This window comes from Scyliorhinus torazame, chromosome 1 (genome assembly GCF_047496885.1).
Source record: "Scyliorhinus torazame isolate Kashiwa2021f chromosome 1, sScyTor2.1, whole genome shotgun sequence".
Classification (NCBI taxonomy): domain Eukaryota; kingdom Metazoa; phylum Chordata; class Chondrichthyes; order Carcharhiniformes; family Scyliorhinidae; genus Scyliorhinus; species Scyliorhinus torazame.
This window is the reverse complement of record NC_092707.1, coordinates 238,249,097-238,273,515: the sequence shown is the minus strand read 5'-3', so window position 1 is coordinate 238,273,515 and position 24,419 is coordinate 238,249,097. Positions and strand designations below refer to the sequence as shown.

Below are 24,419 nucleotides of genomic sequence, written 5' to 3'. Positions count from 1 at the left end.
GACAGAAAACAGTTTGCGTAAATCGGTCTTTTTCCGATTGGCAGGAAGTGACAAGTGGAGTCCTACACGGGTCTGTGCTGGGGCCTCCGCTCTTTACAATTTATATCAATGACTTAGTTGGCGGGGAGAGAAGACAAGGTAACTAAATTTGCAGATGGCAAAGATAGGTAGGAAAGTGCAAAAACCTAGCAAAATGGTGTATAATATGGGAAAACATGAGTTGTTCACTTTGGCAGCAAGAATAAAAAAGCAGAACATTACTTAAACGGAAAACGACTGCAGTATTCAGAGGTGTAGAGAGATCTACACCTAGTACAGGTTGTTTTAGTACAGGGGTCACAGCATTTAGTATGCAAGTACAGCACATAATTAAGACGGCTAATGGAATGTTATCCTTTATTACTAGATGACAACTTGCAAAATGGTACACACCACAGCAACAGCTCAGCGTTGGAGGGAGTGATAATTTAAGATGGTGAACAGGTTGCCATTCAAGTAGCGTGCTTTGCCCAGGATGCCAGCGAGTTTTTTCTGTATTATTGGACTGGATGTAAGGGAAGTGAAGAGCATTCCATCACACTCTTGACTTGTGTCTTTTTAAAATTCATTTTCCAATTAAGCATGGCCCACATTTAGTTGCATCAACCCCAAGCTTGCATACGAGGTTGAGGCATTCACCCTCTGCAGCACCTCACCAAATCCCTCCTCTAGCACCATCCCCAGCTCCTCCTGCCTCTTGACCTTAACCCCCTCCAGAGAACCATTTCTTCCACCAAAATCCTCCCATAAATCGGCAAGATGACCTCACCCTGCAACCCCATCACTGACAACACCAGCAACAAGGAGGAAGATGCTACCGGAAAGGTCAAAAAGACCTTTTTCGCTAAGTCCCACACCTGCATGTAACCAAAACCCTCCCCACACTTCACCCCAACTCTCCCAAACTTGCAAATTGCCCTTCCAAAAACAAGTCCTTCATCTCCATCACCCCACTTTCCTCCCATCTCCGAAATCTCATATCCATCCACCCAGGCTCAAATCCATGGTTCCCTCGGATCGGCATCAACCTTGACACCACTCTCAAGTGCTGCCGAAATCGCCTCCATATTTTCAGCGTGGCCACCACCACAGGGCGCCCCGAATACCTACCTGGGGTGAACAGGTGCGCTGCCATTCCCAGCACCCACAAGCCCGACCCGCTACAAGAACCTGCCTCCATCCTCATCCATAAAGCCTCCATCTCCCTACTCCAACGCACCTTCTCCACTCAGTAATAAAACAACAGGTTCGGTAGGCCCAAACCCGCCACCCCCTAAATCCTACCCACCTTACCTGCCCAAACAACAAAAACTATCCCTATTCACCCACTTAAAGAACGACTTTGGCAAAAGGACCGGCAGCAAAATATTCACTGCCTGCACCCGACCGGGAAGACTACCCCAACCCAGTAAACGAGCCTTAACCCTACCTACCAGACTAAGTTCAAGTTACGAAGCCGGGCCCAGTCCCGAGCTACTTCCAAATACCTGCAGTGGGCTGTTGCCACTCAAAATGGCAACCCCCCCCCCTCCCTCTCAACCCCTGAGAGGACGCCACAAAAACTCACTTTTACCCAAGTTCAGCTTGTCACCTGTAAATGCCCCAAATCTCCTAAGCAGTCTCGTGTGATCCTCCCCAATCACTTTCTGAAAGCAGTCATCCAACCTGAGGACCATCACCTTCGCCACTATCTTGGCATCCACATTCAACAGAGATATGGGCCTATACGACCCAAGCTCCACAGGATCCTTGTCCTTAAGTAGCAATGAAATAGATGCCTGACCAATCATCTCTGGAAACGCCTCCCTGACCTCCGCGCATTCTAACATTTCCACCAACAGTAGCGCCAACTTATCCTTAAACCTTTTATGTAATTCCACCGGGCCCGGTGCCTGACCTGTCTGTACCTTCCCCATCACTACCTGCACTTCATCTACCGCCAATGGCTCCTCCAATTCTGCCCTCTACTCCTCTAGGACACTCCAATCACACCAAAAACACCCTCATATCTGACTCATCCTCCAGAGGCTCTGACTATCATGGGGGAATTCGACGATGGTAATGCAACTGAATGTCAAGAAGAGGTAGATATACTTTCGGTTATTGGAGATGTTACTTTGCTCTGGCCAGAAGACAGGAAGGAAAAATAGAAGACTGGAAAAACCAACCCTCTTTATGTGATCTTAGAAATGTCTGTGGGAGCATTGATAGAGGTTTGGAACACTCAAAACTAAATTGTTGTGGAAAATACACCGCTACTTAAAGGGCGAAATCAGAATCAAAAACACCTTTCTGTTTAGACATGTGGTGAGCCATTTATCAACCAAACCCGGACACTGTCCAAATCTTTCTGCATACAAGTAGGCTTCATTATCCAAGGCGGTACAAATGCAACTGAACACAGTGAAATCACAGTACAAATATCTCCATTACTGGCCTTATGATGGAATGAATGTCATTGATGAAGCAACTGAATACGGTTCGGCACAGGTTATTACCCCGAGTAACTAATGCAGCAATATGACGGGATTGAAATGATTGATTGTTGGAGGTCACAAAATATTGGTGTTAGATAGCAATCCAAACTGCAGGGAAATTTCTCTTAATTTTCACTTTCTTTTTAAAAAATAAATATAGAGTACCCAAGTCGTTTCTTTTTCAATTAAGGGGCAATTTAGCATGACCAATCCACCTACCCTGCACAACTTTTTGGATTGTGGGGGCAAGATCTATGCAGACATGGGGAGAATGTGCAAACTCCACATGGACAGTGACCAGGGCCGGGATCAAACCCAGATCCTCAGCCCAGTGAGGCAGCAGTGCTAACCACTGGGCCATTGTGCCGCCCCTATTTACTTCAAATTTACTCAGGTTCCTAATGCGACACTTGGCAAAATACTGCATTGATTTAAAAGAACAGTAACTCCTACCTTACCTCTGAAATTCAGCTCTTTTGCCCATGTTTAAACTAAGGTTATAATAAAGGTCCGGCGCTGAATTGTCTGTGCACCCAAACTAAGCATCAGTGACTGAAACAGAGAATTAATTCCAACATTTTCAAATGCCTTCTGCATTAACTTGGGCAATTACTAGGAACAGACCTTATTTTCTATCAGATTGCATTTCCCCCATCCTCCATACGACTGCCCTACTCTGTAAAACAATCAGTGACATCTCCTCAGCTACCTGGTAACACCAGCACTTAGCAAGTCTTTTCTTTCTTCCACTACTCCTTTTTCATCTTCTTTGTCCAATGTCATATTTATTAAACTAAAATATAATTTGATAATTTCACTAAAACAAGTAGTTTGTGAGTTTTGATTCAATAACAGCCAGAGCCACTCAATAGGTTCATATTCTGTCATATACTGTAGGATTAGGTGGCATTCTTAGATATTTTAACATGATATTTGAGCTAATCAAAATATGACACTCAAGTGTGCGAATCTAAATGAGTGGTGTGAGAAGCGTGAACAAAATCAAAACTCTGCTGAAATCTGACACCAGTGTGGGATGTCAAATAAGAATTGTAATACAATATACATATATAAATGTAATGGGTTCTCAAGAACATTCTTCCCTTTGCAGCCACTATAGAGCTCTACGGTCTTTTCCCAATGTGCAATACCATTTAGAAAAGAAAAACACCTTGTTAACATTTGTATCTAGCATACAAGAGTGACAACAATTTGTATTTCGTATTCCAAGTCAGTCATACTTTCAGTGCTTTGTGGCATGGCGGCTAGCACTACTGCCTCAGTGATAGGGACCCGGGTTCGATCCCGGCTCTGGGTCACTGTCCGTGTGGAGTTTGCACATTCTCCCCGTGTCTGCGTGGGCCTTACCCCCACAACCTAAAGATGTGCAGGGTAAGAGGATTGGCCACGCTAAATTTGCTCCTTAATTGGAAAAAAGAGAATTGTGTACTCTGTTAATTTTTTTAAATATTAATATTTTCAATGCATCTCATTCAATATGGGAAACAGCCACAAACCATTGTCACAGAACCTGGGCTGATGAGATTATATTATTCTGTCCACAAATGCAAAGGCCGGAGGCGGCTGTGGAGGTGGCGGCAGTGGGCGCATAAAACCCCACTGACAGCAGCAGGACCAGAAGATCCTGACACTGGTTAATGGCAGGCTGCCTCCGCCACCGCGAAACACACGGCAGGAGGAGCAGACGGTCCCACCCAAGGAGTTTGTTATGCAGACTTCTAACTGGAGCCTGGGATATACTGAACAAGTGACTCCTACCAAACTGATCCTACAGAATCAATAGACAACAATTTTAAATCGGTCCAAATTAAATAGTGTAATAGTCAAATATATTAACTCTGATATAAACTAAAGCCTCTTAAAAGAAAGCATTGAGCTCTCTCCAAGCTCATCATGGGATCAATTGATGAGTTAAATAGATCAAATTTCCAATGCGAACTAGCACTGACGAACCTGCACTGACGAGGTGGTTTGTGTGCTTTGTAAGAATAATATTTAAAATGAAAATACAATCAACTTGTAGCGTTCCTGCAGAAACTTGTGTGAAGGTAATGTACACAATAATCACTCCCAGGAACTGTGGTTGGCTAATTTTGTACTTTCACTTGATCATATTCCATACCTTCAGAAATTAGAACTTGGATCATAGAATATATAAAGCTTATAGAAAAAAATTATAGAAAGCTATAAAGAAGAGTAAGATAGACTATGAGAGTAAACTTGCTCAGAATATAAAAACAGAAAGTAAAAGTTTCTACACATACATAAAACAAAAAAGAGTGGCTACGGTAAATATTGGTCCTTTAGAGGATGAGAAGGGAGATTTAATAATGGGAGATGAGGAAATGGCTGAGGGACTGAACAGGTTTTTTGGGTCGGTCTTCACAGTGGAAGACACAAATAACATGCCAGTGACTGATAGAAATGAGGCTATGACAGGTGAGGACCTTGAGAGGATTGTTATCACCAAGGAGGTAGTGATGGACAAGCTAATGGGGCTAAAGGTAGACAAGTCTCCTGGACCTGATGGAATGCATCCCAGAGTGTTAAAAGAGGTGGCTAGGGAAATTGCAAATGCACTAGTGATAATTTACCAAAATTCACTAGACTCTGGGGTGGTCCCGACGAATTGGAAATTGGCAAACGTGACACCACTGTTTAAAAAAGGAGGTAGGCAGAAAGCGGGTAATTATAGGCCAGTGAGCTTAACTTCTTCGGTAGTAGGGAAGATGCTGGAATCTATCATCAAGGAAGAAATAGCGAGGCATCTGGATGGAAATTGTCCCATTGGACAGACGCAGCATGGGTTCATAAAGGGCAGGTCGTGCCTAACTAATTTAGTGGAATTTTTTGAGGACATTAACAGTGCGGTAGATAACGGGGAGTCAATGGATGTGGTATATCTGGATTTCCAGAAAGCCTTTGACAAGGTGCCACACAAAAGGTTGTTGCATAAGATAAAGATGCATGGCATTAAGGGGAAAGTAGTAGCATGGATAGAGGATTGGTTAAATAATAGAAAGCAAAGAGTGGGAATTAATGGGTGTTTCTCTGGTTGGCAATCAGTAGCTAGTGGTGTCCCTCAGGGATCAGTGTTGGGCCCACAACTGTTCACAATTTACATAGATGAAATGGAGTTGGGGACCAAGGGCAATGTGTCCAAGTTTGCAGATGACACTAAGATAAGTGGTAAAGCAAAAAGTGCAGAGGATACTGGAAGTCTGCAGAGGGATTTGGATCGGCTAAGTGAATGGGCTAGGGTCTGGCAGATGGAATACAATGTTGACAAATGTGAGGTTATCCATTTTGGTAGGAATAACAGCAAAAGGGATTATTATTTAAATGATAAAATATTAAAACATGCTGCTGTGCAGAGAGACCTGGGTGTGCTAGTGCATGAGTCGCAAAAAGTTGGTTTTCAGGTGCAACAGGTGATTAAGAAGGCAAATGGAATTTTGTCCTTCATTGCTAGAGGGATGGAGTTTAAGACTAGGGAGGTTCTGCTGCAATTGTATAAGGTGTTAGTGAGGCCACACCTGGAGTATTGTGTTCAGTTTTGGTCTCCTTACTTGAGAAAGGACGTACTGGCACTGGAGGGTGTGCAGAGGAGATTCACTAGGTTAATCCCAGAGCTGAAGGGGTTGGATTACGAGGAGAGGTTGAGTAGACTGGGACTGTATTCGTTGGAATTTAGAAGGATGAGGGGGGATCTTATAGAAACATAAGATTATGAAGGGAATAGATAGGATAGATGTGGGCAGGTTGTTTCCATTGGCGGGTGAAAGCAGAACTAGGGGGCATAGCCTCAAAATAAGGGGAAGTAGATTTAGGACTGAGTTTAGGAGGAACTTCTTCACCCAAAGGGTTGTGATTCTATGGAATTCCTTGCCCAGTGAAGCAGTAGAGGCTCCCTCATTAAATGTTTTTAAGATAAAGATAGATAGTTTTTTGAAGAATAAAGGGATTAAGGGTTATGGTGTTCGGGCCGGAAAGTGGAGCTGAGTCCACAAAAGATCAGCCATGATCTCATTGAATGGTGGAGCAGGCTCGAGGGGCCAGATGGCCTACTCCTGCTCCTAGTTCTTATGTTCTTATTAATCTCTACAGTACAGAAGGTGGCAATTCGGCCCATCGAGTCTACAGCGATCCTCTGAAAGAGCACCCCGCTAGGCCCATTCCCCTGTAACGTGTACATCCCTGGACATGAAGGAACAATTTTATCTAGGCCAATCCACCTAACCTGCACATCTTTGGACTTGTAGAGAAAGTCAGAGCACCCGGAGGAAACCCACACAGACAAGGGGAGAAAGTGTAAACTCCACACAAGTCACCCAAGGCTGGAATTGAAACCGGGTCCCAGGTGCTGTGTGGCAGCAGTGCTAACCAGTGCCACCCTTCAGGCTGATTGAGACCATATTCCTCTTCTTACACTTACAACAGTAAAACTTGAATTGAGGAGAATTTCAGACCGGTTGGCATTAAATGCTTTTGCTTAAATCCAGTTTTGGCAGAGCAACACCAAATTAATCACTGTCAGGCGTCATGTTCACATCCTTTGTCCCCAGTCTTCAAAATCACCGTGTCACCCTTTCACATTCATATCCTTTGTGGCCACAGTCCCACGAGACAGAAATAGGTCTTTCAACCAAACTAGTCTGAGCTAGTGTCTATAAAGCCACAAATCTCCTCACATCCCATCTACCTAATCTCAATGTTTCAGTGCATCTTTCTATTCCCTTTTCTTTCACGTACTCATCTAATTTACTTTTGGAAGCATCAGAGCTATTTGTCGCAATTACTTACTGAAATTCTAACCACTCTCCGAGTAAAGAAATTTATTCAAATTTCCTATTGGATTTATCAGTAACCCTAATTTTGGAATTCTTTCACAAGTGGAAGCATTCTCTCCACAACTACCCTCTCCACAACTACCCTCTCCAACCCAGCTTTTTTCAGGTGTCCTCAAAGTCTTCACCAAGCCTCAATCTGTTCAGCTTTGAGATAGATTTAATCTCTCAGTTCTGGTACCACCGGTGTCATTTATTTGGTACTTTCTCCAGTGTTTCTGTTATTTTTATAGTATCAGAGAATAGTACTGCACATCACATTCCAAGTGTGGTCTGACGGGGATCCTATGTCAGTGTAATGTAGCCACTATTTTTGAAATAGACATTTCTTAAAAATAAATCCCAGTTCTTTGGTAGCATCTTTAATTGCTTATCCCTTGCCTCGGCTCTCCAAATCAATAGCCGTGTCACTCTTCCCTGATCATATCCTTTGTCTCTGAAGTTTGTTTTATTTGTTCACAGGATGTGGGTGTCGCTGGCTTGGCCAGCATTTATTGTCCATCCCCAATTGCCTAAGGGAAGGTGGTAAAGCAGTCTTGAGCCACTGCAGTCCATATTACTGCATGTGGCACCGCCTCATGGTGGGGCTGCAAGGGGTGGAAATGGATGCAGCATGCTTGATAAAACACTCAATCAGCCCCGCCTCACACTCCAAACTCTTGTCTTCAATTCCAACCTCGCCACGACCATTATCCCAGCAAATCAGAATGTTTGCAACCTCAATCATTTATTTAGCGGAGCCGTGTTCTCTCGCGCTTCTTTGAAAACCCCAAATAAATTGCTGCTTGAAGGACTGGCTGTGCTTTCTTCTGCTTACCTGGTCACCTGACCCACCCTCACTATATTCCAATGTTCACCTCCATGTTTCGCCTCAAGTTTTTAAAACTACTTCCAGGCAGCACGATAGCACAGTGGTTAGCACAGTTGCTTCACAGCTCCAGGGTCCAAGGTTCGATTCCCGGCTGGGTCATTGTCTCTGTGTGGAGTCTGCACGTTCTCCCCGTGTCGGCGTGGGTTTCCTCCGGGTGCTCCGGTTTCCTCCCACAAGTCCCGAAAGACGTGCTGTTAGTTAGTTTGGACATTCTGAATTCTCCTTGTGTACCTGAACAGGCGCCAGAATGTGGTGACTAGGGGCTTTTCACGGTAACTTCATTGCAGTGTTAATATAAGCTTACTTGTGTGACAATAAAGATGATTATAAACTCATTTTTCTGCTCACCGCATTATGTTCATCCAGCATCTGCCTATATTTTTCCTGATGTGCTCAAACGCCATCATCCTTCCTACCATTGGCCCTGCTATTTATTTTTAAACTTTCTTTCTTCTTCAACTTGCTACTAATGCTATTTATAATTGTTGCCTTGTTTGCTTTTGCCCCTTCTAATCCAGTGTTTTCCCCAATTGCAATGTATCTCCTGCTCAATTCCTCCCTCTAATAACTTGCAATTTTGAATAGCATTCATTGGTATTGTGCTCTTTGGTTTTGAACACCAGCTTTTGCATTTTTACTCCAGTCCAACATATTTTTTAGAAGCCCTCCAACCCAAGGCATGACGGTACTTGCTTCCTCCTGCTCTTGTGCCTTTGCATTTTGAACTTTGTTCCTATTTTGGTTTTCATATGCTTTGTCTTTCGCCACTGCCCTCATCATTGTCACTACATTCACTGCTGCCCACTGCTCCTTTTTTATTTCTTACTGCTGCTTCACTGAAGCTCATATTTTATAACGGTCTTTGCTAATCCGCTGGTTCCTTGCATTCTGTTAATTCAGTACTAACCTGGTTATTTACACCGTAAAGGTGATCGATATCCTTTCAATACGATTACTGATTCCATTTCGAGAACTTTCCTCGTGATGCTTCATTTTTTTGTCACTACTTTGAACTACAACTTTGACTTTATTCCACAAATTTGAATCTTCGTTGTTTGAACATCTTTTGCTCACTGTCTTGGGGTTTACAGATAACACATTAAAATAAAATTATTGGTCAATACATTATCAACATTTTTATCTGTTATATATAATCTAGAAGATGTATATATGAAAATCTTGCCACGCCGTAATTACACCTTGCAGTTAGTCAGGAAGTGGGTATTCTATGCCAAACACATACACACAACCTAACAGTATCGCCTTGGGCACATGCAAATTACCAGAATTATGTACTGAGAAACTCTCTTTTTGTTTCTGACTCAATTTAAAGCCACAAGTTCTAATCAACTAAGTAATTAGAAACTAATCATTCTTAGGAGCATGTTGAATTCTAAGACTAATTAAGAAGTTATTTTTCTGCTGTTTGTGTATTCCTAGAATCCCTGCAGTGCTAAGGAGGCCATTTGGCCCATCAAGCACCGACCCTTCAAAAGAGCACCCTAGCTAGGCCCTTGTAACCCCACCTAACCTTTTGGACACTAAGGGGCAATTTAGCATGGCCAATGCACCTAACTTGCACATCTTTGGACTATGAGAGGAAATCGGAGCATCCGGAGGAAACCCACGCAGACACTGGGAGAAAGTGCAAACTCCAGTCACCCACAGACAGAATTTAATCTAGATCCCTGGCACTATGAGGCAGCAGAGCTAACCACTATGTCACCACGCAGCCCTGTACAGTGGAAATTATTATATTTTTAATCAAAATTTAGATATCTGATGAGTATAATCAAAGTTAATAAACTAATGTGGAGTAAATACATTAATATTTTATGACATCGTCGTGGAAAATGATGAAGTATTACCAAAATGCTCCTGGCCAACCTCCCACGTTCAGCAGATTTTAGCTCATAACGTTGCTGACACCCTGACTCAGACCAAGCTCCCTTCAACCATCACTCTTCGACTTAACCTGCAATTGTTCCCAATCCAGCATTGCCCTTTATTTAAAATTTTCATCTTTGTGCTCAATTCTCTCCGTGGTCTTGCCACCACCCCCCCTTCTCTTTTCTAGAACTTACTTCACCCCCAAGCTACATCCTTTTGAACACTCAGAATTTCCAATTCTGGCCACGTGTACCCCCTCCAATTTCCAATTCCACACTCCTGTACCCACCAATTTCCAATTCCACACTCCTGTACCCACCAATTTCCAATTCCGGCCTCATGTACCCACCAATTTCCAATTCCGGCCTCGTGTACCCACCAATTTCCAATTCCAGCCTCGTGTACCGACAAATTTACAATTCCGGCCTTGTGTATGTCATGTGAGAGTACGTTTAAGAAATGGGTGTTTATAAATGAGTGTGTATATAAATATCTGTCATGAGTACCTTTAAGAAATGGGTGTTTATTACTGCAATGATGTCAGAGAGGGGGTGGAGCTGGGCTGTCTGTCAGCTTTTTACTTTCGTTTTAGGCTGTTTGCTGCAGAGTGTGTTTTAGTTTCATTTTCAGAGTTGGATACCTGCAGTCACAGCCAGAAGGTGTATTAGAGTCGCTCTCTGTAATCTAAAGACTGTAAATCGATCCTGGTGATTTAAAACTAATAACAGTAGTGACTTTAACCTGATGTGCTTCTGGTAAAAGGTGTTCTAAGTCGTATGGATGTTAAAAGGAAAGCTTAAAGGATTACTTAGTGTTGTATTCTTTGGGGGTTGTATTGGAATTAATGGTTGCTAAGATGTTCACTGTATGTTTTAAAAAGGTTAACTTGAGTTCATAGAATAAACATTGTTTTGCTTTTTAAAATGTTTCCATTTCTGCTGTACCACACCTGTAGAGTGGGTCGTGTGCTCCCCATACCACAATCTATTAAAAGTTGTGGGTCAGATGAACTCCATGATACACTTTGGGGTTCTCTAAACCCTGGTCCATAACATGTACCCACAAATTTCTATTAGTGATGTGCCTTCAGCTATAGAATACCCTGTAATCTATCCACCATTCTACCCAAGAAGCTCCTTAAAACCGATGACCAGAATTTTAGTCACATATTCTAATATCTCTTATTCATTTCATAACAGGCATTAAATTTCGTCTCATCTTGTAAAGCACACTTGGATATTTTAGCTCTTTTAAAGACACCATGCAATTGCAAATTTTTGTTCCAGATATTTGATACGCGTATTAGAGGGTAATCTAAAAAAACCTATTACTGCAGTGATAAGATTTTGGAAATAAAGAGAAAGGAAGGAATTAATGCAAACTAGGATGATTCTTTGCAAGATTCACACAAATTACCAGATTTTCCTGCCAGCAGTGAAGCTGTGGCTGAATTATAATTGGCATTCTTACCAGTTTTTATTGGCTGCAGTGTAAATAGATCATGGACAAATGCAAGACCTAGTACGGAGGGGTGTTTGGGGACAGCGGAGGTGTGGTAAAAAATGGCGGGATGAGCAGCACCACCACCTGCTTGGAGCAACTCTAAAGCGGGGTAAAAGACAACGTCCGTCTCGGATTTGTCACATTGCTTGTCTGACATAGAAACTGCCTCCAACTAAATATTAGGAAGACCAAAAGCAATTATCTCAGTTCCTGCCATAAACTACAGTGAAGCATTATTTTGACTCACTGGTAGACATCGGAGTTAGCAAACAGATCCCTTTCCAGAAACTCAAACATATAGGGGTGTAGTTTCTGAGCTCTTGGGCTGCATGTGTGTGTGTGTGTCTGTTGTTTGGGGGTGTCTCAAGGATGCACTGGGAAGCAGCCCCTCCCCACCCAAAAGCCCGACATATCCCAACCCCATTCCAAAGGATTGACGGGTTGACTCTGATTTAAGACCACAACTCCCCCCCCCCCCCCCCACACCCACTCACTGAGGCACAACCTGACCCAACCGCTATAAAATCCTACCCATCCGCTTTATACATTTATCTTCTCCATGATCTGTCAGGGATACATAACTGAATAACTGTGGCCAAATGAATCGTAGGCCTGACAGAATTGGACATTTTAGATTAAGCCAGCAGCCAAGCCTGATGGGAATTTAAACTGGCCAAGTTTAAATACACTGGTCAGACAGGCAAGCCAGGGCAAGTCTGGACTTGTCCTGCAAACGAGATTGGATGCCGTATCCAAATAAGGGGGTTTGTTGTGCATTGCCCAGATTCAGCCAGACTTTCAGGCAACTCGCTGTCCCTTCATATGGGATAAAGTTGTGTGGACAATCCACCTGAAGATGGGATCCTGGGGTGAAGGAAGAGGAGTTCTTGGTGTCCTGCAGAGTTGGAATCAGCGTCTCTATTGGGTGTTGCAATCCCCACACAAAGGTGTCATTGGCTGAAGGCCAGAGAATCTTCTGCAAGGGCATGGAGAGATTCTCTCTTGCAAAGACTCAACAGGGAGACTCAGCAACGAACCAGAGATAGATAGAAGAGGCGTGTGAGAATCACCTTCGCAGACCCGGAGACAGGGGAGACTCAGAGATTTTCATCGGAACGGGCAAAATATATGGAGATAATTTGGGATAGTAACTGTTTTATTGTACTTGTGAATAGATTTGGGTTGAATCATGAACCCATTTTGTCCTTTGTTCATCTAGGACACCTGGTTCCAAAATCCGCACTTTTTTTCGAGCGCCGATGTGATGTCATGTGTCCCTGGGCGATGGGCAGTTCCCAACATGTGACGCACAAGCATCCCCAACGTACTACAGATGCACATTATATTCTGAAATCCAATACGCACTCAGTCCCAAGCTTTTCAGATAAGGGATGCTCCCCTGTCTTGTCCAATGGTCAGAGGTATTGAACCAAGGGCCCATTTGCCAGCTCAAGTGACAAAGTTTGTATGAGTCTATTTTGAAGAACAGAGGAGTTCTTCCCTGGCCAATATTTATTCTAACTATGTCGCAGATTATCTGGTCCTTAGCTCACTGCTGGTTGAAGGATCTTGCAGTGCTGAAATCAGCTGCTGTGTTTATCGCATTACACTTCCTATGTAACCTTCAATAGTACTACATTAGCTTTGGAACATCTTAAGGTTGTGAAAGGGCACTCTTGAAATGCATGTCTTTGCTTTGAAATTTGTGATCTTTTTGTCCTACTTATCCTATAGATTTACTGGTTAAGAGCAGAATAGTGGAGCGAAGAATTCACATGGCAACTGAATCATGATAAATTTGCTGCAACATTGGAAGAAGTCTCGATGGGGAAAAACATTTTCAACCGCTGAATAACCAAAAGCAGAGAACGAGAGAGAGGGGAATAGGCGCGCGCGAGAGGGGGCAAAAGGCGAGAGGGGGCGAGAGGGCAACGCGCGCGCGAGTGTAAAAGGCGCGCGCGAGTGTAAAAGGCGCGCGCGAGTGTAAAAGGCGCGCGCGAGTGTAAAAGGCGCGCGCGAGTGTAAAAGGCGCGCGCGAGTGTAAAAGGCGCGCGCGAGTGTAAAAGGCGCGCGCGAGTGTAAAAGGCGCGCGCGAGTGTAAAAGGCGCGCGCGAGTGTAAAAGGCGCGCGCGAGTGTAAAAGGCGCGCGCGAGTGTAAAAGGCGCGCGCGAGTGTAAAAGGCGCGCGCGAGTGTAAAAGGCGCGCGCGAGTGTAAAAGGCGCGCGCGAGTGTAAAAGGCGCGCGCGAGTGTAAAAGGCGCGCGCGAGTGTAAAAGGCGCGCGCGAGTGGAAAAGGCGCGCGCGAGTGTAAAAGGCGCGCGCGAGTGTAAAAGGCGCGCGCGAGTGTAAAAGGCGCGCGCGAGTGTAAAAGGCGCGCGCGAGTGTAAAAGGCGCGCGCGAGTGTAAAAGGCGCGCGCGAGTGTAAAAGGCGCGCGCGAGTGTAAAAGGCGCGCGCGAGTGTAAAAGGCGCGCGCGAGTGTAAAAGGCGCGCGCGAGTGTAAAAGGCGCGCGCGAGTGTAAAAGGCGCGCGCGAGTGTAAAAGGCGCGCGCGAGAGTAAAAGGCGCGCGCGAGAGTAAAAGGCGCGCGCGAGAGTAAAAGGCGCGCGCGAGAGTAAAAGGCGCGCGCGAGAGTAAAAGGCGCGCGCGAGAGTAAAAGGCGCGCGCGAGAGTAAAAGGCGCGCGCGAGAGTAAAAGGCGCGCGCGAGAGTAAAAGGCGCGCGCGAGAGTAAAAGGCGCGCGCGAGAGTAAAAGGCGCGCGCGAGAGTAAAAGGCGCGCGCGAGAGTAAAAGGCGCGCGCGAGAGTAAAAGGCGCGCGCGAGTAAAAGGCGCGCGCGAGAGTAAAAGGCGCGCGCGAGAGTAAAAGGCGCGCGCGAGTGTAAAAGGCGCGCGCGAGAGCGAAACGCGCGCGAGAGCGAAACGCGCGAGAGAGCAAAACGCGCGAGAGAGCAAAACGCGCGAGAGAGCAAAACGCGCGAGAGAGCAAAACGCGCGAGAGAGAGCAAAACGCGCGAGAGAGAGCAAAACGCGCGAGAGAGCAAAACGCGCGAGAGAGCAAAACGCGCGAGAGAGAGCAAAACGCGCGAGAGAGAGCAAAACGCGCGAGAGCAAAACGCGCGAGAGAGAGCAAAACGCGCGAGAGAGAGCAAAACGCGCGAGAGAGAGCAAAACGCGCGAGAGAGAGCAAAACGCGCGAGAGAGAGCAAAACGCGCGAGAGAGAGCAAAACGCGCGAGTAAAACGCGCGAGAGTAAAACGCGCGAGAGTAAAACGCGCGAGAGTAAAACGCGCGAGAGAGAGTAAAACGCGCGAGAGAGAGTAAAACGCGCGAGAGTAAAACGCGCGAGAGAGAGTAAAACGCGCGAGAGTAAAACGCGCGAGAGAGAGTAAAACGCGCGAGAGAGAGCAAAACGCGCGAGAGAGAGCAAAACGCGCGAGAGCAAAACGCGCGAGAGAGAGCAAAACGCGCGAGAGAGAGCAAAACGCGCGAGAGAGAGCAAAACGCGCGAGAGAGAGCAAAACGCGCGAGAGAGAGCAAAACGCGCGAGAGAGAGCAAAACGCGCGAGAGAGAGCAAAACGCGCGAGTAAAACGCGCGAGAGTAAAACGCGCGAGAGTAAAACGCGCGAGAGAGAGTAAAACGCGCGAGAGAGAGTAAAACGCGCGAGAGAGAGTAAAACGCGCGAGAGAGAGTAAAACGCGCGAGAGAGAGTAAAACGCGCGAGAGTAAAACGCGCGAGAGAGAGTAAAACGCGCGAGAGAGAGTAAAACGCGCGAGAGAGAGCAAAACGCGCGAGAGCAAAACGCGCGAGAGAGAGCAAAACGCGCGAGAGAGAGCAAAACGCGCGAGAGAGCAAAACGCGCGAGAGAGAGCAAAACGCGCGAGAGAGAGCAAAACGCGCGAGAGAGAGCAAAACGCGCGAGAGAGAGCAAAACGCGCGAGAGAGAGCAAAACGCGCGAGTAAAACGCGCGAGAGTAAAACGCGCGAGAGTAAAACGCGCGAGAGAGAGTAAAACGCGCGAGAGAGAGTAAAACGCGCGAGAGTAAAACGCGCGAGAGAGAGTAAAACGCGCGAGAGAGTAAAACGCGCGAGAGAGAGCAAAACGCGCGAGAGAGAGCAAAACGCGCGAGAGCAAAACGCGCGAGAGAGAGCAAAACGCGCGAGAGAGAGCAAAACGCGCGAGAGAGAGCAAAACGCGCGAGAGAGAGCAAAACGCGCGAGAGAGAGCAGAACGCGCGAGTAAAACGCGCAAGAGTAAAACGCGCGAGAGTAAAACGCGCGAGAGAGAGTAAAACGCGCGAGAGAGAGTAAAACGCGCGAGAGTAAAACGCGCGAGAGAGAGTAAAACGCGCGAGAGAGAGTAAAACGCGCGAGAGTAAAACGCGCGAGAGAGAGTAAAACGCGCGAGAGAGAGTAAAACGCGCGAGAGAGAGTAAAACGCGCGAGAGAGAGTAAAACGCGCGAGAGAGAGTAAAACGCGCGAGAGAGAGTAAAACGCGCGAGAGAGAGTAAAACGCGCGAGAGAGTAAAACGCGCGAGAGAGAGTAAAACGCGCGAGAGAGAGTAAAACGCGCGAGAGAGAGTAAAACGCGCGAGAGAGAGTAAAACGCGCGAGAGAGAGTAAAACGCGCGAGAGAGAGTAAAACGCGCGAGAGAGAGTAAAACGCGCGAGAGAGAGTAAAACGCGCGAGAGAGAGTAAAACGCGCGAGAGATAGTAAAACGCGCGAGAGAGAGTAAAACGCGCGAGAGAGAGTAAAACGCGCGAGAGAGAGTAAAACGCGCGAGAGTAAAACGCGCGAGAGAGAGTAAAACGCGCGAGAGAGTAAAACGCGCGAGAGAGTAAAACGCGCGAGAGAGAGTAAAACGCGCGAGAGAGAGTAAAACGCGCGAGAGAGAGTAAAACGCGCGAGAGAGAGTAAAACGCGCGAGAGAGAGTAAAACGCGCGAGAGAGAGTAAAACGCGCGAGAGAGTAAAACGCGCGAGAGAGTAAAACGCGCGAGAGAGAGTAAAACGCGCGAGAGAGAGTAAAACGCGCGAGAGAGTAAAACGCGCGAGAGAGTAAAACGCGCGAGAGAGAGTAAAACGCGCGAGAGTAAAACGCGCGAGAGAGAGTAAAACGCGCGAGAGAGAGTAAAACGCGCGAGAGAGAGTAAAACGCGCGAGAGAGAGTAAAATGCGCGAGAGAGAGTAAAACACAAGAGAGAGTAAAACGCAAGAGAGAGAGTAAAACGCAAGAGAGAGAGTAAAACGCAAGAGAGAGAGTAAAACGCAAGAGAGAGAGTAAAACGCAAGAGAGAGAGTAAAACGCAAGAGAGAGAGTAAAACGCAAGAGAGATGAACAAAAATTTCTGCCATTTTCACAATAGAAAGTTGGTTCAGGTGGTGTGACCTGAATGGGCAACCACACTAATTGTAGTAAATGTGATATCCCCACATTTAAGAGTGCTTTAATTCTAAGCCAGTGCAATGCTTCATTTAAAAAGCATCCCAAAGTTATTCATATAAACTGTCTGGAATCTTTTAAAACTTGATTCTGTTAAATGATGTTTCACGAGAATAGATACGACTACTTTCTAATATTAGAAAAAAGTGGCTCAGGGAGCATCGCACAGAGATCCTTTGCAGCTAGCCGTACTGCAAGTCGGGCAGAAATGCAGCCAGTCCATTTGCTTCAAATCACATTTCTCTGGTACCCGTCTCACAACAATTTGTATTTATACAGCACCGTTCACAAGGAAAAATTTGCCAAACAAAATTTGACACACACTTTAGGGCAAATGATCGAAAACATGGCCAAAGAGGCAGGTTTTAAAGAGCACCTTAAAGAAAATCAATGGAGATTCAGGAACAAATTCCAGAACTTAGGACCTAGGCAACTGAACCCGATGATGGAGCAACTGAAACAGCGGATTCACAGAAGGCAAAAATAAGAGGAATGCAGAGATCGCAAAAGGTTGTACGGTAGGAAGGGCTATGGAGGGATCCGAATAAAAAAAATTGTTTGAGGCCTCGTTGGACTGAAAACAAATTCAGGTCAGCAAGCATAGAGATGATGGGTGAACAGGACTTGGTGCAAGTTAGGATGCAGGACGACCTTAATTCACAACGGACCATTTTAATAGCCATGTTTCATAGTAACAAAAGGTATGGACAAGGGTTTCAGATGAGTTGAGGCCAGGGGACGCCGGGCAGGTGGAATTAAAAGGTCTTTGGGTAATGGAAGCTGAAGTGTCTTTGTGAGCTCATCATAGGGTGGCAAAGTGGTATTGTCACTGGACTAGTAATCCAGAGATCTGGAGTACTATGAGGTGCCAGGTTCAAATACCACCACAGCAGATGGTGAAATTTGAATTGAATAAAAATAGTAATAACATGAAACAATCTGGTTCACCAAAGCCCTTTAGAAAAAGAAATCTAACATCTTTACCCAGACTGCAACTCCAGACCCACAGCAACGTGGCAGACACTTAATTGCCCTCTCAAGTTAATTAGGGTTGGGCAATAAATGGTGGCCTGCCATGCCCCATGAACGAATAAAAGAGTTTGTAAATGGTCTGGTCCAGCTAGGGGAGAAAGGGATGGAATTGGGAGCTCAGCAATGGAGTTTATGGCAGGGACTGAAGAGCATGATTTGGGTACAGCAAACTACACCCATCTCACTCTCCAAAAACAGAAATTAGTTTTGGAGGGCATGGTGGAAAGATACGGAGGATTACAATTCCTCCAAAGATCTGTCACTTTCCACAGAAATCGCACTCTGTTGCCAGATCTAATTGATTAGAACACATTTGCCGACATCTAAAAGCGGATATTTCAGAAACGCCAAATGAATCACCATGGCATTAACGCCAAGGCAACCCTCACTGTACCGCAAACTTCTTTCTGACATCCTCAATTCCAGGATAAACATGTAGCATATTACTTACACGCACTAAATGGCAAACGACACGGCCGCACCCAAGGAAAGCAAAATATTCCGGGAAATGCCTTTAAAATGTATGAAAACATCACGGCTTGAAAAACTCCGCCGTCCGATCGACACAACTTCTCTCCTCATAAAACTCCTGTACAAGTTTGCAGATAAATAAGGATGGAGGTAACATGAACAAACCCCCCTCCCCGATTTTGTTGTCTGCAATGCCACATTGTCGCAAACTCCCACGCAAAAACTCTAAACTTTAAAAAAAACTTTCCTCCCAGAACTTACTTTGCAACGACTGTAGTTGATTTCTCGACAAATGGACAAGCCACACCGTCCCCGCAGGCTACCCAACAACCCGCACATTTTCAAATCCATCGCCTCCAGTAAACAGCAACTCGATGTTCGCGGTACTAAACCACGTCTTTAGATGTAAAACGCCCCGGGACTTGGCTATCTTCATACACTGAAATTCCACTGAAGTTTTATTTAAAAGAAACTGTGCTAAAATAGATTTGTAAGCGTATTGCTCGCTTAGAAGGTGCTCCCCAGGGCAGATGGTTTGTATGTCTGCTACACAGAACAATTCTGGTAAACAAAAGAGCCGGACGGAAATTGGAGAGTTGCACACAAGCTTTTTGAAATAAAAATTAAAAAGTGCATACCAGTATAGGCTTTTAGGTGACAAATTAAAAAAGGTTACCAGTATAGGCTTTTAGGTGACAATATAGAAAGGTTTTGCACGCACCTGGTCTTGTCTGAACCAGACAGAGTTAGGGAAAGGCGAGAGTGCTGGTTCAGAAAGCTCTTGGATTTAGCATAGTTTTGCATTTTTGGAGATGGGGGTGGAGGAATCTGTTGGGACTTTCGCCAGTTCAGAGCGAGTTAAGAAACTGCTAAATCAACCCCGACTTCACTCTGCAAACAGGGCTGGTTGCAATTCTTCAAAAGCTGAAACTTGAAGGTTGATGTGTCCGCAAAATACTTTGTTTTAAAAAACAATTGCATTCGTGCAGTTTTGTACATTGTGCGTAACCTGATACACCTTTCGCCGCCAAACCCCCTTTGTATCAATGGGCTCTTTAAGTGACACCGCCAGCACCACCCAGCTCAATGCCTGCAAAGAGAGATTTATTGTATCTGCAGCACGACCACTGAGCATCTTTTATGCATTTCTTTTTGCTGCAAGATCTGACCTCCCTCGTTAATGCATTTTCGCAAATGAACATTACTCGTTCGTTTTCTGCTGTTAAAGGCAAGTCACACCGAAACCCGCGTGTGCATAGGTGGCCTCGTTTACTTTTCCACACAATGCAAAAGTTAAAATAGGTTATACTGGCGTTCCCCCTTTCACGGTGCAAATTAGAAGCTGCAGTCATTTCTCCTCTCCGTGCACAATGTGGCAGGAAGCGGCGGGGGACGGCCGTGCGCACGCGCGGCGGCTGCAACCCCAATGTTAGCCGGCAGAAGAACACTATTTGGCAGAAGGTGCTTGCGGCCCAGTCTGCAGCCCCTCTCACCTCGAAACCCCCCCTCCGCCGTGTAAGACCCTCGCTTCATGTATATATTACGTGTCGCCTTTCGTCTCCTCCCTCCTCGTCGCCCGCTTTTTACCTTTGCATCTGAGGCGGTTGCAGCTCGGACGGCTCCATGTCGGGTTTCTCACTGGTGCAAAGTGCACGGCATGGCTGCGTTATTGTTATCGTCGTCGAAAAGAAAGAGTTGGACGTTTTTTTAAAAAAAATAGATGCTGGAATCCGTCCGGCGCCTGCGAGCTGCAGAGACCGGAGCCCTCAGCCAGCGCTCGAGCGCCTCTCTGCTGCCGGGGCGGCCATCTTGCGACCGGTCTGTGGTAACTACGGCAACCCGCTGCGGCCAGAGGGGGCCGGCAGAGGGCAGTAGCACAGCTGAATGTCTGAAAGCACTGCTTTCAGATTGAAGACAGTAAGAAGTCTTACAACACCAGGTTAAAGTCCAACAGGTTTGTTTCGACGTCACTAGCTTTCGGAGCGCTGCTCCTTCCTCAGGTGAATGAAGAGGTCTGTTCCAGAAACAAACATATAGACAAATTCAAAGCTGCCAGACAATGCTTGGAATGCGAGCATTAGCAGGTGAGTAAATCAGGTGAGTTCATTTTTATGTTGCATTAGTTCATTTTCAACTGCATGATTGACCTAATGGACAATAGCTCTAATATATTAATTTAGAGGGAGAGAAACAGGCTAACCAAAAAGAATTCCTCTGCTCTTATAACAGGAACAGACTTGTATAAACAGGCTGCCCAGTTTTCCAACAGTCCTAACATGGCCTCCTGGGGAGATGTGGCAGGTTCATAAAACAATGTAATTAACTTTATTGTGGTATTATCAGGTATTACACTACCCAAGAGGCTGAAGACCATTGGTTAAACCTAGGAGTTTACCATTGGCTGTTGGTACGTAGCTACGTCCTGACATGCGGGGTATAAGAACCGGTGCCGTCCCAGCAGCCCTCATTTCTGTACCGAAGCTGCTGGGGAACAGTTCTAGTCGATTAAAGCCTTCAGTTATGATACTACTTCATCTTTGATTGTAATTGATCGCGCATCATTTATGTCGATTTTAGATTAATGGCTGCAATTTGTAAATTGATTTGATGGGAGAGGGGCATCATTATACTTCTAGTCATGGCAGTTGAATTGCATTTGGTGCCATCGTGTAAGGTTCTGCTAACTCAGATACCAGCTTGTGAAGGAGAAACAGCAGTGGGTTTTTTCGGCACTATGAAGAGTCAAACTGACTTGAAATGTTAACTCTGTTTTCTCTCCTTACAGATGCTGCCAGAGTTTTTCCAGTGTTCCCTGTTTTTGTTTTGGATTCCAGCATCGTAATATTTTGCTTATGTTGTGTGAATGAAGATATTTTTAGTTTTCTATACAATGGAGGAATTCCATAATTTTTTAGGGTGTAAGGGGAAAATTCGGGACAACGGATCAAGACCATAAATCATGGCTGACACTGTACCAGAAACAGGCAGGCAAAGGGTTAAATCAGATGGGTAGCACAGAAAGACCACACTTAAAAAGCAGAGACACAGACCCTATCAGGACAATAAAGTATTCCCAATCAATACAAAGCCTGCATTTAACACCTCGTTATGAAACCCTGAACATATCTCAACCGCCACCCAAAAGCCATCACTATTTAATCTAGTTAAAGGGAGCTCTATTGTGAACCTAAATAAATCCTATTAAAATGAATGGTATTGACGTCAGAACCAGGAAACCCGCGAAAAACTATGAATGAATGAAATCATGAATGAATGGGCTGTGAAGTGGGAACCGGTAATGGCCCACTGAAACTAACCTACAATAAAACCTTCATGAATAAGCCCGCCAAGAATCACGTCTGCAGGGTAAACCTGTAAATATGCATGAACCCAAAAGCCCGCCAAAACTTGTAAGAAATCTGTACTATATAAGATAAAGCCTTTCTGTATGTATTTTGAGTTCAGTGTGGACCGTGCTGTCTTTTAACGCCAGCCCGCTGTTCTCCCTGGAGCTTCAGACAATAAACCCTGTCTTGCGATTCAAACTTCTGACTCAGGCTGACCTTTTCCCTGCAACAAGGGAAATGGGAATGAGGGAGGATAGCTGTTGCAGGGAGAGCGGGCACGCTGACGATACAACTGTGGAATGGTCATGACATAGAACAAAGGTTCCGTGTCCGTAGCATCTCTCTGCAAGGGCAAGTCAGCTGGCTCTGCTCCCCTACCTACAACCCCACAATTTTTTCTTTTTAAACTTTAGGTGCCTACCAAAACTCATTTTGATAACCTGGATTGTGCTTCCGCCATGCTCTTAGGTAGTACATTGCAGTTCCTAACCCAAAAAAAGTTTTCCTCATGTTGCTATTGGCTCTTTTGCCAATCATTTTAAATCTATGTTCTCTGGTTTGTGACCCTTCCACCATTGGAAACTGCAGTATACTCTGTCTAGATCCCGAATGATTTTAAACACCTTTATCCTATCTCCGCTCGGCCTTCTGTCCTCTAAGGAGAACAGCAGGATGAATGTTTGGAGAGTGGATGGGCTAAAATCCCATGGGAGGAGCTGCGTGAGAGCCAATGGTGAGGGTTGGGAGTGCGGAGGAGCCAGCGGCGAGAGTTGAGAGAGCAGAGGGCCAGCGGCGATAGTTCAGAGACCTGTAGAGGACGTTCGGCCAGACCAGTGGGTGTATAGCCAGAGCAGATGGTGGAGCAGCCAGGGGAGAGCATTCTGAGATTGGGGGGGCTCGTCTCCACTACTGCTCCTGTGGACAATCAGCTGCATTCAAAAATAACTAGAATCATTGTGCCCCATCAAACATGGCTCAACAAATTGCAGTCTCTTCCCCCCCACATCACTCCAGTTCGCTAGCCACCCCTTCTCCTATCCGCTAGCAAGTTGGCCACCACCCAGGGTCCCCCTCCAATAAGCCCCTAAAAACAACAACCACCCAATCCCACTCTCCCCACTAACATGCCCAAACTCCAACAACATTAACAAGCTTCTCTCCCCTCTAAGAAATATATCAATCCACCCCCCCCCCCTTCTTTCAGCCCCAACCCCTAGGAGACAAAATCATAACAAAAAGAGGCATAAATACACTGCACAAACACCCTCCTTCATACACAAAGTCCCAAACAGTCCTCCTCAGACCAGTCTCAGCTTCATCGCTCCGATGAAGGCCTCCGCCAGCTTTGGCATTTCGAAGAAGTAATCTTTCGAGTCCATTATTGAGGCACGATCAATTTGACTGGAGACGAAGTTGAATTCAAACTGAGGCTTTATTAGTATCTGATATGTGGCCTCCTACAGCAGCTGATGAAATGGCTGCGAGCTGAAGGCCACGCATATTTATAACCCGGCTCCTGGGCGGAGCGAGCATGCAGGGGCCACAGGTGAACCTGTAGTGCTGGTTCTACCGTACAGCCCTCAATATAAGAACACAGTGGTTTACCACAATTATTAACCGCAGTCATGGGCCCAAACAGTGGCTTTAAATGATTCCTTCATCTCCTTGCCCTGCCACTCGAACTGCCTTTCCATCTGTTTGCCAAATGTTTCTCGCTCCTGTGTCTGCGTGTCTCATGTGATGGGCGCGGCAGCCATCTTCCCTCCTTCAGGTTCTTTTGATGGGCTATCTTCCTGCGCTTACTTCGCATTGGGCTTCTTCGTCGACGTTTTCAACATTCCTCCATTGCTCAAAAATCCATCAAATCAACCAACTGGGTTTGGACACCAAAATCCCTCAGCAAAACGGGTAAAGGGAATCAAAACTAAGGACCCTGCCAGGAATCACCTTTCATGTGTCTTGCTCTTACACAATGTCACCGGAAGTCCGAAATGTCTCTCAAATTAAGATATTTCATTTTTAAAAAGGCCGGGGGGTGGGGGTGTCATGAATCTGCCTGGAGAAAGAAGTTGACTGTATTCAAAGGGCCTCAATGATATATGTCCCACCTGGTAACGGGTTTAGAACGGCAGTTTAGATAATAATCAAGTTTGAATAGCTTATGGAGGAGAAACCGATTATAAACGATTGGTAAGGTCCCTGAGATATAGATATGTTAGTGAATAGTCAAGGACGTTGATGGGGACATAGAACGCATAATCAAAGAATAACAAAGGTGTAATTGATCAGTCCCTGAGAATGAAGGGAGGCAGTTACCATCTAGCAGTCTCAGAAATCGGACAGGCCCGTTTCCAGCCACCAAGCCTGAAGGCCAGTTTACAGTAATAAGCTTCTAAGTTTTAGAGCCAAGGCAGTGCAGAAAAACTTCGTAACAGCAGTTTTAAAATATCTCCATTGGACCTGAGTGGTTCCACCATGCT

General features: G+C 45.6%; 1 protein-coding gene across 3 annotated transcripts in view; it reads right to left on the bottom strand.

Moving 5' to 3' along the window:
* The window catches only part of map3k4 (mitogen-activated protein kinase kinase kinase 4), a 234,086-nt gene extending 213,669 nt beyond the window's left edge, over positions 1–20,417 (bottom strand). For 2 of the 3 annotated variants that reach the window (XM_072503694.1, XM_072503685.1), the window contains exon 1: positions 20,180–20,417. Coding sequence is in view for 2 of the 3 variants with exons in the window: in XM_072503685.1 (XP_072359786.1) it covers positions 20,180–20,217 (38 nt within the window). In the remaining variant the exon portion in view is untranslated. Of the gene's footprint in view, positions 1–19,313; positions 19,504–20,179 lie in introns of those variants that run through there. The other variant, XM_072503676.1, reaches the window with a different exon arrangement.
* Positions 20,418–24,419: the final 4,002 nt, after the last annotated feature.